General features: G+C 48.3%; 1 protein-coding gene across 2 annotated transcripts in view; it reads right to left on the bottom strand.

Annotated features, from left to right (window-relative positions):
• The window catches only part of APC2 (APC regulator of Wnt signaling pathway 2), a 36,146-nt gene that overhangs the window by 15,980 nt on the left and 2,224 nt on the right, over nt 1-17,942 (bottom strand). The window contains exons 1-7 of one of the 2 annotated variants that reach the window (XM_078379057.1): nt 7,553-8,482; nt 5,568-5,726; nt 4,815-4,905; nt 4,327-4,516; nt 2,771-2,879; nt 1,523-1,636; nt 782-859 (exon numbers count right to left, since the gene is read on the bottom strand). In XM_078379057.1, coding sequence (XP_078235183.1) covers nt 782-859; nt 1,523-1,636; nt 2,771-2,879; nt 4,327-4,516; nt 4,815-4,905; nt 5,568-5,726; nt 7,553-7,567 — 756 coding nt within the window. In that variant the 5' untranslated portion in view covers nt 7,568-8,482. Of the gene's footprint in view, nt 1-781; nt 860-1,522; nt 1,637-2,770; nt 2,880-4,326; nt 4,517-4,814; nt 4,906-5,567; nt 5,727-7,552; nt 8,483-17,942 lie in introns of those variants that run through there. The other variant, XM_020780947.3, reaches the window with a different exon arrangement.

The raw sequence follows: 17,942 nt of genomic DNA on the forward strand, positions 1-17,942 counted from the left end.
CTTTTGAAGGGGAAGGCTAGGCTTGTGATCAGACCCAAACACTGTTTTTTTCTTTTTTTGGTCTCTATCCTGAACCAGATATCCCTTCTGGTTTCCAGACCAAGGCTTCCCACGGCGAAAAGACATTGGACTTTTTGCAACCTTGCAGGCTGCCTCTGGGAGGCGTGGCTGGGGTGACCGTCAATCAGCCTAGCACCAACCAATCGTCCCTTCCCTGCCTCGGATTTCAAAGCGAGCCCCGCCTCTCTGCTCTGTGCTCTTTCACTCTTTTTCAGCCTGTGGCTGAAAGCGGTCATTGTTTGTCAGTTTGCGGTTGATCTGTACTTCCATGAAATGTCTTCATTCTTTCTCCCTTTCTCCCTCTTTTAATAGTGAAGGTTAGACATTGCCCAGTCACTGGCTCTCTCTAGTTCTGGTAACTTCATTGTTAAAATATATATACATATATATATTTTTTGGGGGATGTTTCATTTCATATTTTAAGACCGTGGATAAGTGAATCAGCAGATACTGATCTGGTATATAAAAGGGGGGGATTCCTGTTGCATTCGTAATCAGGATCAGAGAATTGAAGAGACTGCAGAGCGAGATTCTGGAACTGCTGGAAAAAACAGAGACTCCGCCCACAAGGTGGTTCTGGCCCCACCCACTCTTCCTTTTGGCCCCGCCCACTATAGCCACAGCCCTGCCCACTGATGCCACTGCCTGCAAAAGGGGAACCCAGGACAGTTGTCCGCTTCCCCCCCCCCTTTTTTTGCAAAGGCTTCTGGGATGCCCTTACCGGTGTCTCTCCCTGTTGAACTTTGTCCTGGGCTTCCATCAGCTCTTTGTCGATTTGATCCAGCCGTGATGCCCGGATCTGCGGGGTTTTTCGAGAAAGAGAGACGTCACCTTGTTCTATCAGGTTTTAATTTTTGCAGCTTTTCTAATCTATTTTCTTGCAATGGATTTCCCACCCACCCTCCCCACTGGAATGCATGTTTTTCCCATTGTTAATCTATTTATTCACTTCTCATCATCTGCCCCCTCTCAGAGTCCAATTATCTTAGCATTTCCATTTGTTTTTTTAACTTTATATTTTAAATCACTGGTTCTTAACCTTGGGTTACTCAGGAGTTTTGGACTGCAACTCCCAGAAGCCTTCACCACCAGCTGTCCTGACTGGGGTTTCTGGGAGTTGCAGTTCAAAAGCATCCAAATAACAAAGGTTAAGACCCACTATTTTAAATAGGTATATAAATTGTGCAACGCTCTGATATGAAGGAAGGACAGTTCAAGAATGAGAAGGAAGTAAAAGGAAAAGAGAGGAAGATTTAAGAAAGAAAGAAAGAAAGAAAGAAAGAAAGAAAGAAAGAAAGAAAGAAAGAAAGAAAGAAAGAAAGAAAGAAAGAAAGAAAGAAAGAAAGAAAGAAAGAAAGAAAGAAAGAAAGAAAGAAAGAAAGAAAGAAAAAGTTTAAGAATGTATTCTTCGGAATACAAGAAATGGAAAAAAAGAAAGAACGGAAGGGACTGGGCCCCCCACCTGGGCTCTCTGCACCATCTCGTCGGTCGTCCCAAAACGCTCTTCCATGAGTGTCCGGATATGCTGGGCTTCGAATTCCAACTGCTGACGGATCAGGTCCATCTGCATGGAAAACTGGACAGGGTGGAAGAGGAGGAGGAGGAGGGTGAGAGAAGCGGGTTCTGCGGCCGGATGGTTGCCAACCTTCCTGGGACTCCCTTCTCTGCCAGCAAATTAGGGGTCTTTTGCCTCCAACTCGCCTCTCGGTTTCAAGGTGTGGGTTGCCTCCTCTACACAGAGTCAGGCCTCCAACTCGTTGATTTAAAAGGTTGAGCTGCAGGCTTTTCAGGGTACAGAGGGCTGGATAGTTCAAGGGTGTAGGTTTCTGGCTGCGGGGCCAGAAGCGGTGAGTTCGAATCCCACCCCACTGGGCCTCCTGGGAGAAGAGCCAGCCTGGGTGGCCTTGGGCAAGCAGAACAATCCCAGGGCGCCCCTAGAGGAAGGACGTGGTAATACACCTCTGAGTATTCTCTACCTGGAAAAACCTGAAAAGGGTTGCCATAACTCAGGACTGACTTAAAGGCACATGATTAATTAATTTTTTGGGGGGAGGTACTGAACCTTTTTTTACATGGCTGATCTGAAAACATACTATATATACATCAGTTGCGATAAATATTAGAAGTCAAAGTCAGAGGTGACAATCAGAGAGACAATGTATGGCAACAAAGTGAGTAAATAAATAGCAAAACGTACTCAAAACTGCCTGCAGTTGTGTAAATAAGAAAATTAAGGCTGGGGTGTAGAAATTGTCTGAGCCGAAACACAGATTCCCCCACCACCATGAAAAAGGAAGATAAGAAAATAGTTACATCAAGCACTAACGGCTTTGTTAACTTGCATTGGAAACACAACAACGATGGGCCAAAGTTGCACACTTTGTTAAGAATTTTAATTTTAGCACTGTTTTGGAATGCCCGGACACAAAAAGAAAAAGACACATAAGATGGAGCCCGGCAGGTCTTTGTGCAAAACTTGCATAAATTGCCGGGCCTAATTATGGCTAATTGATTGCAATGCCCTTTGGTTGTGCAATTAGGTGCACAAGCAGGATCGTGACCCCTGTGCTATAATTAGCCACAATTAGCAGTTTGGCGGGCCCGACAGCCTGCCGGTGAAGCTGTGGCCACAGAGTTGCGCCTGAGACGCTAGACCTCAGCCCGCTCTAGATTTGACCGGCCGTGGTCTGGATGGGTGATTTGCACTCACCGTCTCCACGTGCGGGAGCTCGTCCAGGCGCTTGGAGAGGCTCTGCAGTTGGGTGTAATACCAGAGCTTCTCTTTCTCCTCCTTCTCAATCTCCCCCAGCAGGAAACACCTGGCAGGGCAGGAAGAAAGTTGTAATGAGAGAAGGAAGGAAGGAAGGAGCTGATGATGGCTAAGAGGAAGGAAGGGGCTGATGATGGCTAAGAGGAAGGAAGGAAGGGAGGGAGGAAGGAATAGATGGATGGAAGGAAGGAAGAAAGGAGCTGATGGTGGATAAGAGGAAGGAAGGGAGGGAGGGAGCCTGAAGGAGGAGTTGATGAAGGAAGGAAGGAAGGAAAGAAGGAAGGAAGGAAGGAAAGAAGGAAGGAAGGAAGGAAGGAAGGAAGGAAGGAAGGAAGGAAGGAAGGAAGGAAGGAAGGAAGGAAGGAAGGAAGGAAGGAAGGAAGGAAGGAAGGAAGGAAGGAAGGAAGGAAGGAGCTGGTGATGGATAAGAGGAAGGAAGGGAGGGAGCCTGAAGGAGGAGCTGATGTTGGAAGGAAGGAAGGAAGGAAGGAAAGAAGGAAGGAAGGAATAGATGGATGGATGGATGGATGGATGGATGGATGGATGGATGGATGGATGGATGGATGGATGGATGGATGGATGGATGGAAGGAAGGAAGGAAGGAAGGAAGGAAGGAAGGAAGGAAGGAAGGAAGGAAGGAAGGAAGGAAGGAAGGAAGGAAGGAAGGAAGGAAGGAAGGAGCTGGTGATGGATAAGAGGAAGGAAGGGAGGGAGGGAGCCTGAAGGAGGAGCTGATGATGGATGGATGGAAGGAAGGAAGGAAGGAAGGAAGGAAGGAAGGAAGGAAGGAAGGAGCTGATGATGGATAAGAGGAAGGAAGGGAGGGAGGAGCTGATGATGGATAAGAGGAAGGAAGGGAGGGAGCCTGAAGGAGGAGCTGATGTTGGAAGGAAGGAAGGAAGGAAGGAAAGAAGGAAGGAAGGAAGGAAGGAAGGAAGGAAGGAAGGAAGGAAGGAAGGAAGGAAGGAAGGAAGGAAGGAAGGAAGGAAGGAGCTGATGATGGATAAGAGGAAGGAAGGGAGGGAGGAGCTGATGATGGATAAGAGGAAGGAAGGGAGGGAGCCTGAAGGAGGAGCTGATGTTGGAAGGAAGGAAGGAAAGAAGGAAGGAAGGAATAGATGGATGGATGGATGGATGGATGGATGGATGGATGGATGGATGGAAGGAAGGAAGGAAGGAAGGAAGGAAGGAAGGAAGGAAGGAAGGAAGGAAGGAAGGAAGGAAGGAAGGAAGGAAGGAAGGAGCTGATGATGGATAAGAGGAAGGAAGGGAGGGAGGAGCTGATGATGGATTGAAGGAAGGGAGGGAGGGAGGAGCTTATGATGGATAGAAGGAAGGAAGGAGCTGATAATGGATGGAAGGAAGGAGCTGATGATGGATAGAAGGAAGGAAGGAGCTGATGATGGTTAGAAGGAAGGATGGTGGAAGGCAAAGCTATTGCTACTGAAGGGGGAAGACTCACAGCCCCTTCCCCAGGAACACTGACAATCCAATACCTCTCCCGGTCGAGCTCCTCTAAGAGCCGGAGGGTGGCGTGGCTCAGGTCCCCCAGGCTGTCCTTCCTCTGGAGGCTGGACGAACGGGCTGGGCTGTCCTCCGGGGTGGGCAGCTGGCAGACCGGCTCTGGGAGGAGGGCTGGAGGGTGGAACTTCAGGTTGTATAAGCTGGTGATGTCCATCTGGAGAGCTGGAAAAGGAGTGCCATGAGTGAACTGGGGATTTAGACTTAGATTTAGACTGTGGATCACAGCGAACACTAGACATAGTAGGGTAAAAGAAAAATCCAGGGGAAAAAAGTGTTTTTACCGTGTATTACCAGAACTGGCCACTCGAGGGAGACAGAGCCCATCATGCTCTCTGTCTCTCTCTAGTGGCCCATTCTTGGAAATACATGGTGAAAATATGTATTTCTAGTTTTTTTTCTTCTAATATTTTTAATCCTTTCAGACTCACGAAAAATTGAACCAAAGCTTCTTTCTGCTCACCTTTCAGCTGATCCAGGACCTCCATCTGGCCCGACGAGACCATCACTTTGGCTTCCTGTTCCAGTCTGCCCTGCAGGTGCTTCAGAACTTCCTGGGGGGCGGGCGGAGGGAAGGCAGTGAGAAAATTAAAAGCAGTTCCCATGAGGTCTGCCATAGATACATGCTCAGAAGCACCCTGTCCTAAGCCAGGCAGGAGATGGGAGATTCCCTATAGGGTTGTTTTTAAATCTTTTTTTTTAAATCTTTTTGTCTTAAAATTAGAAAATTAAAATTAGAAAGACAGTCCGAACAAGCACACCAAGCATTGGGTGGCCCCAGCATCAAGAAGGGGGCGTTTTCTTGAGATTTTGTGGGTTTTGGGGGCTGGGTAGAGGCGAAATTTGATACCGACAACTCCCATTCCATCACGAACCCGCTTCAGGTTTTCATCCGAACCAGAGCTGCGGAGGTTGGCGCTGCTGGGCGATGACGTCCCCCCCCCGATTCCCCAGGAGTTTTAGTCCAAGAACCCAACATTGAGGCACTTCCAAGTTTGAAGTTCAAAGCTGCCTTCCTAAACGCTGGTTTTGGCATCTTGAATGCAAAGTTCGGACTAAAGCCCAGAGCGGAATGATTTTCCCCTGTCCTGTTAAATCAGGAAAAACCAAGGCACCCGTTTCCTTGGGTTGCTTGCTCTCCCCTCTAAGCCCAGGGCCAGCACAAAAACCCTGTCGTCCTTTACCACCATTTGCACCCAGTTTTTGGGGAGCTCACCTTCATATCTGAGGTCTCATTTTCCAGCTTCGAGAGGTGGCTGGAGTTGTCCTCCAGCTCCCGCCGAAGGTGAGTGTTCTCCTTCTTCAGGGCCTCCACTTGCCTCACCAGCTGGTCATAGGATGCGATGGCCCCCGACATCTTCAGCTCCTGCATGGGCTGCAACAGGGCAGAAAGAAAGGGGACAGGACCAGGCATGTTGGTCATCCCGGCAGAAAAAAACACATATATTGGTTAAGAAAAACAACCCTCCCAGCTTTATCGAGTAGCTAACAAGTCCTGCCACCCTCACAGGTACATTTGGTGGGGAGACACAAGACAGGGGCCTTCTCGGTGGCTGCTTCCAGACTTTGGAACTCCCTGCCCCTGGAGGCCAATCTGGCCCCATCTTTGCAATTCTTATTTCAAGGAGTCAGATCTGGTGCTCCCAGACTCTGGAACTCCCTCCCACTAGAGGCCAGTCTGGCCTTGTCTTTGCTGCCCTTCCACAAGCAAGCAAAGACCTTTCTCTTCAGTCCAGCTTTCCCTGTGTGACTGGTGGCCTGAGCGGGGTTTTTAAACAGATAGTTATGCCTTGTTGCTTTTAAAAGTGTTTGGATGCAGCTTATTTTTTACCACGACATTCGTCGGATCTTTTTCAGTGATTGTTTCCTTATTGTATTTGGCTTTAAACATTGTCTTTTAAAGAGGTAAGCCGCCCAGGGTCCTTTTTTATTTAATGGGAAAAGCAGAGTAAAAAATATCATCAGTCAATAAATGGATGGATGGATCAAGGAAGGAAGGAATCAATCGACAGCTGCTGTGTGACACCAAGCAAGTGGAATACAACACGCCATTTGGGCCATGACCCCCATCTCAAAAAGAACAGCTGAAAAAGGTGAAAAATGGGAGTGAGCCACACAATAGAAGGGCCGGACTCGTCCCACTATGAGAGAAGCCATGCGCTGGTCCAGTGCGCAGGAAAGAAGAAATTTTGCGCATCTCCTGAAAAATGCACGGAGCCATAGCTGCAAAGAGCAGGCTGCCTCCATAGCCTCTGACCACATGCAGAGGGCTTGGGCTGTGATCTCTCAACCATCCCGAGTCGCCCCCCTGGACGTCTCCCGTTTTTTTTCCCGCACCCCAAGATTGTGGCCATTCGTTCTCCGTCAGATTTTTGTAAGGTTCTCTCCATTTCCTTTCCGAGATGCTCCAGACCTGCTTTGGTATTGCCCAAAGCTGGCTAAGCGGCGCCGGCCGTGCGCCAGAACCCAGCTAGCCGGGGGTGTGAAACCCCCGTGCGAAATCTCCCTCTGGGGATTTCCACACCGCCGATCCTGCATCTGGCGCCGGGAAGATCCCAAATCTGCGCTCTTCCTCCGTCGGGGAGGCCTGGAGATCCCTCGACTGTTCTGTCCTTAACGGAAACCTTTCCACACTCACCTCGGTGCAGGAGATATTTTTGGCACACCCCCAAATGGATGTCCTGGAGGAAGGCGTAAGAATTTCGCAGCAGTGGGGTGCAGCTTTGGGGTGGATCTGGACCCACATTTATGGTTTGCCTCCTTGCAGGATTTACCGCCCCCTCCGTTCAAACATCAACCCATCCTTTGTTTCTCTCTCTCTCATGCGCGCTCGGCCCCCTTTCACCTCTTTGTCTGTCATCCTCCCAGAGATGATGCGCCTCTCCCTGACTCCCTTCTCTCTCTCCTTCCACCCCAAAATGAGATCCATGGTCACCTTTTCTCGATGCACGGACGCTCCCCTTTTTTTTCACCGACACCCCCCCCCCCGCATGCTTGCACACCACCCGATCAGACCCGTCCTCCTGTGATTCCTGCCTCGAGCCGCTCATGACGGGAAAGGCAGCTTAGAAAGAAGCTCCAGACCCCTGTCCTGGCCAGAAACAGGAAACCCCCCCAAAAGAACCCAGGACACGAACAGCACATACATGCGCGCTGAGTGCCCGGCTGTGGGCAAATCGCTTTCTCGAGATCTCGTCTCACCTTGGTGTCCCTCATTTTCTCCACCTCTTCAAGTCAGGGGCTCCGTGGTCCTCCTTCCCGGCCCCTGGGCGCATTTCCAAACCCCAAACCATGCTCCATGCGCTGTTTGGTGCGCGGGCCGGGTCGTGGCTTCGGAAGAGGGGACCCCAAAGCCGGTGGGCGCTTGCTCCGTGCGCGGCGGTCCCCGGCAGCTAATGACAAGTCATGTGAGCGATGCGCTGAGCTCGAAGGAGGTGCACTCCCCCCATTCCGTGCCTTTCCTCCCCTCCTTCGCCACCCCATAATCTCACGGGTCTTTGTTAGCCGGGTGCATTCTTGCTCATTCCAGCACATCGGCATGACTCCACAATAAGAAAGAACAGACCCTTCACAAGACAAGGGCGCCAGTTTACACCGTTGCTCCCTCCAGCACTCTTCTCGCCTGTGCACTGATGGGCCCGCGAGCTGCTCAGAAAACCTGGGGGCCGACCTTGGGATGTGAGACCCCACGCTGAGACTCCGCTCTTCCTTTTAAAACAGGGTATTTTCTGAAGTACAGCCCTCTGTGGGAGCTGCCTGGAATTGGGTTCCTGCCAAGGGTTGGAGTCGGTGACCTTCGAGGGGGCCGATTCCAGGATGCTATAGAATATGTGGCCTTTTCCATCCCAAAACCTCCTTAAAATGAAACCAAGACTCTAGTCCTCATGTTTCAGAGAGAAAAAAAGGCAGCTGCCGTAGCAGTAGAGAATCTATTTGGTACTGTATACTTTTGACACATCTTGAGAAGACCGGGCCCTTCAGAAAAGACCACCACACTGGGAAAGGTGGAGGGCCCAATCCGAGATGGACTGACTCCTTAAAGTAAGCCTAGGACTTCAACAGACCGCAGCTTTCTGAAGGACCAGGGGCAGGATAGTCTGGGAGAAGTGAGAGCTTCTTCTTCATCATCACCATCATCTTACAAACACAGAGCTGGAAGGGACTCTATGAGATCATCCAATCCAGCCCCTATCAAGGAAGGAGACCCCCACGGGGGGGGGGGATTCGAACTCCGAACCTCTGGTTCCAAAATCAGAGACCTCCACCGCTGAGCTCTCCAGCCGTTCTTCTGATTGCTTGCCACGAGAAGAGCTGATTGACTAGCAGCTGGATGCGAACGAGCAGCGCAGAGGGATCTCCACGGAAGCCATCCGCTGGCCCACCGTGTGGCTTCTCTCGTGGCGCCGAGGGTGCCAGTCGGACCACACCTGTCAAATGCTGGCTGGCAGGCACCCAGGAAGGGAGACTTCACGGGCGCTTGTGCGTGCATGTGGGCCACCCGAGGCCGGAGCTCCGAGGCGCCGTCGAGCGTGGAGCACATGCTGAAGCACGTGCGCCTGTCGGTGGCGCCACCAGCATCACAAGGTGCTTTTACTAATGTCGAGGGAGGTTTTAATTCAGGTCAGATGGCCCGGCCTTCGACGAAAGAGGGCCTCCGTGGCTTTTCATTTTGCAAAACCAATTTGCTGGATGTTTGGGGTTCTGAGGTACCAGGAGAAAGTTCATACTGAAACCCGGTGTGGAGCCGCCGTTCACACAGAGCCATCCAATAATGTGACAGAACCAGAGGAGGAGCAATTTAGGTATAGAAATGCCGCCAAGGAAGCCTGTATTGGGAAGACAACGGCCCTTCCTGCAGCCAGTGCTCTGCGATAGACTTCTCTTGTGCATGGAGGATCTGTTTCACCATCATCGCAAGTCTGTACCAAGACGATCTTTTGTCGCCCAACATCTTAAGGACAGAAAATTCTCATCATCCTTAACCAAAAGAGTCCAGTCCTAGGCTAGAAAAAAACTATGTAAAATCACAATCTAATTTACAAGTGCTTGGGAATAAAATATATTGGCTGGTATCTTATGGCTAGTTATCCTGGCATTGATGCAATGGCACAGAATCATAGAATAATTGAGTTGGAAGGGGCCTATAAGGCCATCGGGTCCGACCCCCCCCCCCCCACTCATGGCACAGCACAGCTAATTAAGAAGAGATCACAGAGCAGAATAGCTTCAAGTTCCGCAGGAGTGGTTCATTCCTTTCTCTATATGGGCCCTTATGGTCTCTATAACTCCCTCTGAAACATAAACTCCAGCATTGCTAGCTAATGCATATCCCCCCTTATACACCAATCCACGCGGCCGACGCACAAAAGACGACAAACATTAAGCCAGGATTCGGGGGCGCACTTAATCTGACTTTGCCACAGAATGTAGATCAGAAGAAACGCATCACATTTTGCTTTGGAAGCTTCATCTAGTGGCAAAGAGTTCCATGCCTTAAAACAGACCCTGCTCGACCGCCTTTCATCTGTCCTCAGTTGAGCTGGGCAGAAACCGCCCCATTCCCATTATGATGCTGATAAACTCTGATCTTAAAAACCTCACATGAAATAAAATTCTCACCCGTCCTAGAAAAAAATGGTCTGGAAAAACTCAATTAAATTCTGCTATTCAAAGAGAGGAGGGGGATGCTTTGATCTCCATTCTCTCACTTCACTTTACACGCAAACTAACACTTGTGCACTGGTGTGTGTGTGTGTGTGTGTGTTATTTTAACACACACACCCTAGTCCCTATAACCAGACTCCTTATGCCCAAAATTTAATCTCACTGATTCACATAGCAGAAAAGCTTCAAGTACCCCAGAATAGCCCACTCCCTTCCCCCCCCTTCATCAACTGGAATTATAGTCTCAATAACTCCCTCCAAGACATTAGTAGGAGAAAACAGAAAACCAAACCAGACACCCGTATGAAATATAGCTTAACAAAGATTTTATGGCCTGCCCCTTAGGCATCTTTTCCCTCTGAGCCATTGTTGGCAAAGACAGAGGGTTACATCCTGTGCCCCATTTGGGCCAGCTACAGACACGGCGCTGGCCAACTGGGCTGTAACCTCTGCCAAATAAATAGCTCAGGGCTTGATGTCTCTGGGCTGTGGAGCCAGAGATGGTGAGTTCGAATCCCCCATGTTGCCTCCTGGACATGGGGCTGGACTGGATTATCCTTAGGGGTCCCTTCCAGCCCTGCCGTTCTAAAAGGATTATTATTCTAGCTGATAATGATGTACTGGGGAGGGTGTCATTTTAGGACCTGGAAAAACCCACCTTTTGCTAGTGTGCAAGGATTAAAAACCCCGGTGCAGAAGGGCCAGGCATCCAGAACAAAACAAGTTCTTGGCGAACCCCAGTCGGCTGGCCTGGATTCGGGTGCCCAGCGATGCAGAAGGAAAAGCGAGTTTTATCCGGATCCGTCTGCATCCATTCACCCCCCACATGTCCGAGCATCAGCAGCTGCGTCCCCCCCCCCGCAGGAGGGCAAGGGCACGATGCCAAAAGCTGAGGGGTTTGAAAATGTGTCTTTAAAACACCTTGGCTGATTTTGTTCAGCGTCTTAACTCTTTTCAAAAAATGTGCAGTTACGTTTATTTTTAAGCTTTTAAAATTTGGCTTTAAACTGTGCATGCTGCCCCCTCGGTTGTTGGCCAGGAGGAGAGAATATTTTAAATGGAGAGAGAGTCCAGAAATAAAATCAGAGCAGAATTGGTGGGGTGGGGGGAACCACCGAAAAATGAAACACAAACAACTCTGTTTTCCCCCGAAAATAAGACCTTACCTAAAAATAAGCCCTAGTAGGTTTTTTTTCCAGGATGCTCAAAATATAAGCCCTACCGCCCTACCCCCCAAAATAAACCCTAGTTAAGTGAAACCCCGCCTTCCACCTTTGTGCAGCAACCAGAAGATGACATGAATAAATGTAGACGGTTGTACATGGGAAAAAAAACATAAAACATCGCCTGAAAATAAGCCCTACTGCGTTGTTGTTTTTTGGGGGGGTGGAGCAAAAATTCATATAAAACCCTGTCTTATTTTCGGGGAAACATGGCATAAACGAATCCAGATTTCTTTCACACCCACATTGACCTCTCAGAAGTGTCATGCATTTTTGCATGGGGAAAAGTCTGTCCGTCCGTCCGTCCTCCCCCACCACCTCCGGTAGCTTGTGCCATGCAGAGAGTTAAAAAAAAAAGAGTAAATTGAAAATCTTAAAGGGTGGTGGGAGTGAGAAGCATCTTGAAAGGATGCTCACCGGTCCAGCCAATGAGCCCAGAAATGGGTCTTTGGTAACCATGGAGAGGACCAATGGCAAGAGGGATGAGAGAGAAAGGTAAAAAAAACAAGGATGCAAGATGCCCTTGATTTCCCCCACCCCTTCTCTCTCCCACCCCCCATTATTTTTTTGCGCTGTGTGGTTTTCTCTCTCCTCCCACCCCGTTGTCTTCCATACACACACGGTTCGCGGGGAGCCCCCGATCATAAAAAATGCATGTTACTGAGCTGGAAAAAACGCAGCTGCTCTTGGTAGAAGGGCCTGGAGACAGGTTGGAAGGGGGGGGGGAAGAAAAGAAAAGGTGACACAGGCAGGGAAGCTGAGGTAGTGGCCATTGTGTTGTGGTCCAGTCGCCTTTGACTCAGGGTGACCCAAGGCAGGAATGAGGGAGGAAACTGGGGTGGGAAATCATCATTTTCAAGTTGCTCTCCAAGGTGCTGAATATGTATTTGGGGGGGCAGAGAATTCAGCACCTTTAACAACAACAACAACAACAACAACAACAACAACAACAACAACAACAACAACAATGAAGTAGTAGTAGTAGTTACAACCCCTTAGCAGTGTTTGTTCCTGTTCATTTAGGCAAGCCAGTAAGCAAAGCTGGGTAGCTCAGGGGTTTAGAGTTCTGGCTTGCCAAAGGTTGGGAGTTCAAATCCCCCACTGGGCTTCCTTGATAGGGGCTGGACTAGATGACCCAAAAGGTCCCTTCCAGCCTGGCAGTTCTAAGATGACGATGAAGAGGATTAAAAAGCCGAATGCAAGAGGGACGGACCCCCTCAAGGAAGCCACGACTTCTGAGTCTGCAAACCCTCTTCCTCATCTCCAGGGAGCAGTGGGTTTAATTTAATTAGGCCTTTAATTAGAATTAGATTTTCATTTAAGGCCGTTTGTGGCCTTCTGGATTTTTTCTGGATTTGAAATCCCATCGTCCTTCACCACTGGCTGGCAAGAGCTGATGGGAGTTGTAGTCCAGCCTCTGAAGGATAATTCTCATCACCCTTAACCAAAAGAGCTCAGTTCTAGGTTGGGATCATTAAACACACTAATACCTGCTAGGAGTTTTGTGGGCAATTAAATTATTTGTATTGAAACAGAGAAAAGAAGTTCCTCCCATTGTCAAAAGCGGATTGCTCGTGGCCTCCTGGGTCCTTTTGGGCTACAACTCCCATTAGCCTTTAATCAGGGCGGATTGTCCGACTTCGAAGGCCAGACCTGACCTGCTGACTAGAATTTGTAGGCAAGCTTTCTGAAAAAGAACATTGTGCTTATAAAAAAGCAACACCAGACCAACCATCAGAGCCATACATGGTACCGGCGACCGACAGGGGTATCTTTCCAAGCCATATTTCCATGAAGTTGCAATAATGATTTATAAAACACTTTTTGGAAACCGCAAAGCCCACTTGTCCATTTCTTATCCACGTATTGTTTCCCCAAACCTCCTGGATTTACCACTTTCCTAAAATAACCACCTCCATAAATGGTGAGAACGGCCGAAATGACAAAGGAAAAATAAATTAAATCATGTGTTCTGTTTACTTGGGATGTGCACAGAATCCGGCCCCATGGGTAAAGAAATTATGCCATTTAAACATATATTAAGCTTCTTAAATCTAGATTCTTCCTCTGCTGGGAAACTCCTAACCTGCGGGTCTGTCTTTTTACCTTTTTATTATTAACATTAGCTTCTTCTTATAACTTCTTTTTTAAGAAAGAGGGAAAGGCAGCAGCGGGAGATAAGAAAGGAATTAGGAAATTGGGTTTTATTTTAAGGCTCTCTCTTCATTATAAGTTAATGCCATCCGTGCTCCCAGGAGACGGACCTGGCGTGCGACGGCTAACTATCATCCTCTCACGTCTTGTTGGCCGAATTCCAGACTCTGAACCAGATCAGTCTCTGGTTTCTTTTGATTATCTGATGCGATTGGAAGAGTATAGAAAGGATAACACCTTCCTGCACTTATTTCCTGCTTCTGGAGAGGAAATAAACTCTGTTTTAGAGGCATCCCTAAGCACTATTTCACAGTGGTTTGAACACTGAATTAGGCATGAACAAGGAGAAAAGCCGGTTAAAAATATTGTAAATTAAAAACAATAATAAAAGAACTCTCTCTGGAGGGAAAAATGTGGCAACCAAGGCTGTTCGACTTTGGGCACCTCGTGAGAAGGCAGGATTTCCTGGAAGAGACGGTCATGCTGGAAAAAGCGGAAGACAACAGAAAAAAAGAGGAAGACCCAATACGAGATGGATGGACTCCCTAAAAGAAGCCACGACTTTTGAGTTTGCAAGAGCGGAGCCAGGCAGGCGATTTTGGAGATTTTGCATTCACAGCGGCGCGGAACGTCGGAGGCAACTTGACGGCACCTAACAACTTTTCTTTTTTAAAAAGCATTAAACAGGAATCATAGGAAGCCCCCAGGTTAGGAGAGCCACACACGGATGATAAGCTAGATCCTGGATGTTCTGCCCATGCAGGATGATAGGGGTATATTTGCCTGTCTCTTCTCTGAGCCAGAAATTAGGGCAAAATTCAGGGCTCCGATAGAGCAAGAAAATTAAACGATGGTTCCTGGATTTCCGCCACTAACCCAGATGTTGTGGGGAGATTATGGGCCTGAACGGACAGCCCATCTGTGCAAGGGGGTAGCCTTGGCTCATGAACCTGACTCAGTGGTCTAGGAGAGAGAGAGGGCAGCACCAGCCTGCTTGATTATGGGCAGGTAGGGACGCAGCTATGAAGAAGGCCGGAGGGAGAGATTGAGAGAGAGCAGAAGCCTTTGAAAAATGGAAGAGCAAAATAAGATAAAGACAGGAAGGCAAGAAATGAAGAATAGCAGTAAAGGAGGGAGAGGGCACATGATAAAAACAGAGATGAAATAAAGAAAGGACAATAGGAAAAAAGGAAGAGAAAGGAGATTTGAAAAGGTAAAGGAGAAAAGCACAGGAAGGAAGGAAGGAAGGAAGGAAGGAAGGAAGGAAGGAAGGAAGGAAGGAAGGAAGGAAGGAAGGAAGGAAGGAAGGAAGGAAGGAAGGAAGGAAGGAAGGAGAAGATAAAGAGAAGGGAAGAAGATTGTAAATATCTTCAGAGGGATTAAAATGGATCCACTTTGGATGTGATCTGGATGTAGCCCATTGTATTCTTTTATTATTATTATTATACAGACTTATCTTGTCAGGTGTATTGATTTAATTGTCAGAAACTGTGCTGCTTTTACAAAGCAGAAGATCAACAGCCTTCCTCCTTCACTCCACCTGCTTGGATGAAGAACCACAATAGAAAAGGACGAGGGAAAAAAATTAAGAATGCACCTTGAAATGGAAGGATGGAAGGAGCAGATAATGGATAAGAGGAAGGAAGGAAAGAAAGTTCAAGAATGAGAAGGAAGTAAAAGGAAAAGAGAGGAAGATTAAAGAGAGAAAAAGAACAAGAAAAGTTCAAAAATGATAAAGAAGAAAAAAGGAAAAGAGAGAAAGATGGAAGGAAGGAAGGAAGGAAGGAAGGAAGGAAGGAAGGAAGGAAGGAAGGAAGGAAGGAAGGAAGGAAGGAAGGAGAAAACAAAAGAGAGGAAAAAAAAAAACCAAGAAAGTGAAACGAAGGGCAGAGCTTCACGATGTACTTTGTCGCCGTTCTTTAGCCCTCCAACACAGCGCCGTGGGTCTCCCTCCCCCCCCCCCGTAATCCCCAAGGGGAGTTAAACAAACAGGCTGTTGTGAGCCATCCCTGCTAATTGACATTTCACTCCAGATCCAGGCCACTGGTGGGTTGTGGGGGGGGAGAGGAGGAGGAGGAGAAGTGGCGGGGGAGAGGGGAGTCTTTGGGGGAAAGAGGAAAACTTGACCCTGGCCAATAAAGTGGCCCCAGGGGGTGGGAGACAGGGAAGGGGGTTTCCTGAGCTTTCAGCGTCTTGACTGCAAGGGATCTCAGGGTGGCCATTTCCGAGACTCTCCGAACTCTGTGGCCCCCTCCCCAAAAGGCACACGGAACAAGGCCATGCAAGGCGGGGGGGCAAGCGTGGGCCTCCTCCATGTCTGGGTCTCCGATACGAGTCAACCTGCAAGGCAGGGTGGGTAGGTAGGTAGGTAGGTAGACAGACAGACAGACAGATAAGATGAAAAGATAGGTAGGTGGGTACGTCTCTGCATGGAGCAGAACCAAAAAACAATTGCTGGTTAAAGGATGTCATAACAATCTATTCGCGATGTCATAACAGTTAACAAGCACAGCTTGTGTTTACCAAAACAAGAGATATACTGTATTTCAAATCGAATGCCCATGACCAGGCTGTACCCCAACTTGCAACGGCGGCCAGTGTTTTGATGCATCTGTGCGCCGAGACAGGTGGATATACGGAGGGAGAAACAGACGGGTGCCCATTTCACAGGCAGGAAACTGAGGCAGAGGAGAATCACCCCCAGGATCAGGCAGAGAAAGACATGGCAGGAGGACCAATAAGAATAACATTCCAATGTGTTTGGGCACAAACCTCTGCCTGAGGGTCAGGAAAGCTTAGAAAAGGCCTTTTTAATCTGCTGTCATGCAGAGCTGGAAGGGACCCGTAAGGATCATCCGGTCCAGCCCCTGTCAAGGAGGCCCAGTGGGGGGGGATTCGAATTCCCAACCTAGGGCTCCCCAGCCGGAGACCTCAAGCCCTGAGCTCTCCAGCTGTTTTTATGACATCAAGGAAACCCCAAAGTGTCAGACTGAATGTTTGGATTTGACTGCAGGGCCTGAAATTTCCCCCTCCTCTTTTAGAGCCTTAAGGACTAGAAACTTATTTAAACTCTGGAGTAACTGACAACTAGGGGTAGAGGGGAGTACAACATGCTGAAACGCCCAGGCCAGGCAGGCAAAAACTCCTATACAGGAAGCCCCAGATTGTTGGTCACTTATTAGGGGCATCTAGATATCCAATTTGGTAAAAAAAAGCAGCTTCCTAATTCTTCCACAAACCACGTATTTTAATTTCCGAGTCTACTCCACCTTTTAGTAAGGATTGGATTTTCTATCAAGGTGCCGAGTTCCAGAATGATCTGTTTCCCAAAACAGCTGTCGAAACCCGAACCAGCAGGGAGAAATTTACAAAGTCACTGCGACCACGGGGCCAGACGGAGCCTCCCAGTCCAAAGGCAGTCTATCTGGGGGAGCCCAGTGACCAAGACAAACGACAGGGGAAGCTCACCCCTGTCTCCGCATCCCGGGTGAATAGCTTCCCCCCCAAAAAAAAATCTCAGTATCACCCGGAGGGGGGGGGAAGGAATGGCTTTTATTTCAGCCCCGTCCGTTAACGCTCCTGGACTCCGGCCAAAGTGGCCAACCCTTTTTTCCTCAGGAAAAGATGGCGCTTTTCTAGGGCTGGACCAGCCTCAAAAAAAAACAGCCGCCTCCCCCTCCAGACACTACAAGAGGGCAAACCCAAAGCTGCCTGTGAAACACATACCCTTGGCCGTCTTTTCCATCAGGCACCAAAAAGAAAATTCTGCATTTAGAATTATCCTTAGAAAAATTATAGATAGATTAGATAGATAGATAGATAGATAGATAGATAGATAGATAGATAGATAGATAGATAGATAGATAGATAGATAGATAGATAGATAGATAGATAGATAGATAGATAGATAGATAGATAGATAGATAGATAGATAGATAGATAGATAGATAGGGTGGGTGCTTATATATGGTGTGTGTGTATATTTACATCTGTTTCATAACACCAGTATATACAAATGCAAATATATCTACAATATGCATGTTTTCAAATTATCTGCACCTCTCAAACAGAAACAGATATTTCGTGGATACATCTGTCCACCTGTCTAAGGTGCGTGTGTATTCCGGTGTATTTCTGCCTCTCTTTCACTCTCTCACCACAGAGGGGATGACTTTGCAGCGTGAAAAACCCTCTCCGAAAAACCTGCAATCTGGAGCATAAGACATCAGAAACCACAAATCCATCTCAGTCCTGGGGGGGGGGGCTTTGCCTGCCCGCCCCACCGCTGATCCGAGTGCCCCCCGTTTTTAAATCCAAATTTCACACAGACGCAACACAAACGCCCAAATCTCTCTCCCTTTCCAGAAAGAAGATAAAAGACCGCCAGAGCATAAAATCAAGACAGCAGCACATACTCCCAAATGCTGGGTCTCAGCCTTGTTTAAGATGCTGCTTGGGATGCCGAACAGAGGCCCAACTGGCCTCTTTTTAAAAATAAATGCACAGCTAGGAAGCAGAATCCAATTTCTGCGACGAACCGGGTTTTCGGT

This window comes from Pogona vitticeps, chromosome 7, assembly GCF_051106095.1.
Source record: "Pogona vitticeps strain Pit_001003342236 chromosome 7, PviZW2.1, whole genome shotgun sequence".
NCBI lineage: Eukaryota > Metazoa > Chordata > Lepidosauria > Squamata > Agamidae > Pogona > Pogona vitticeps.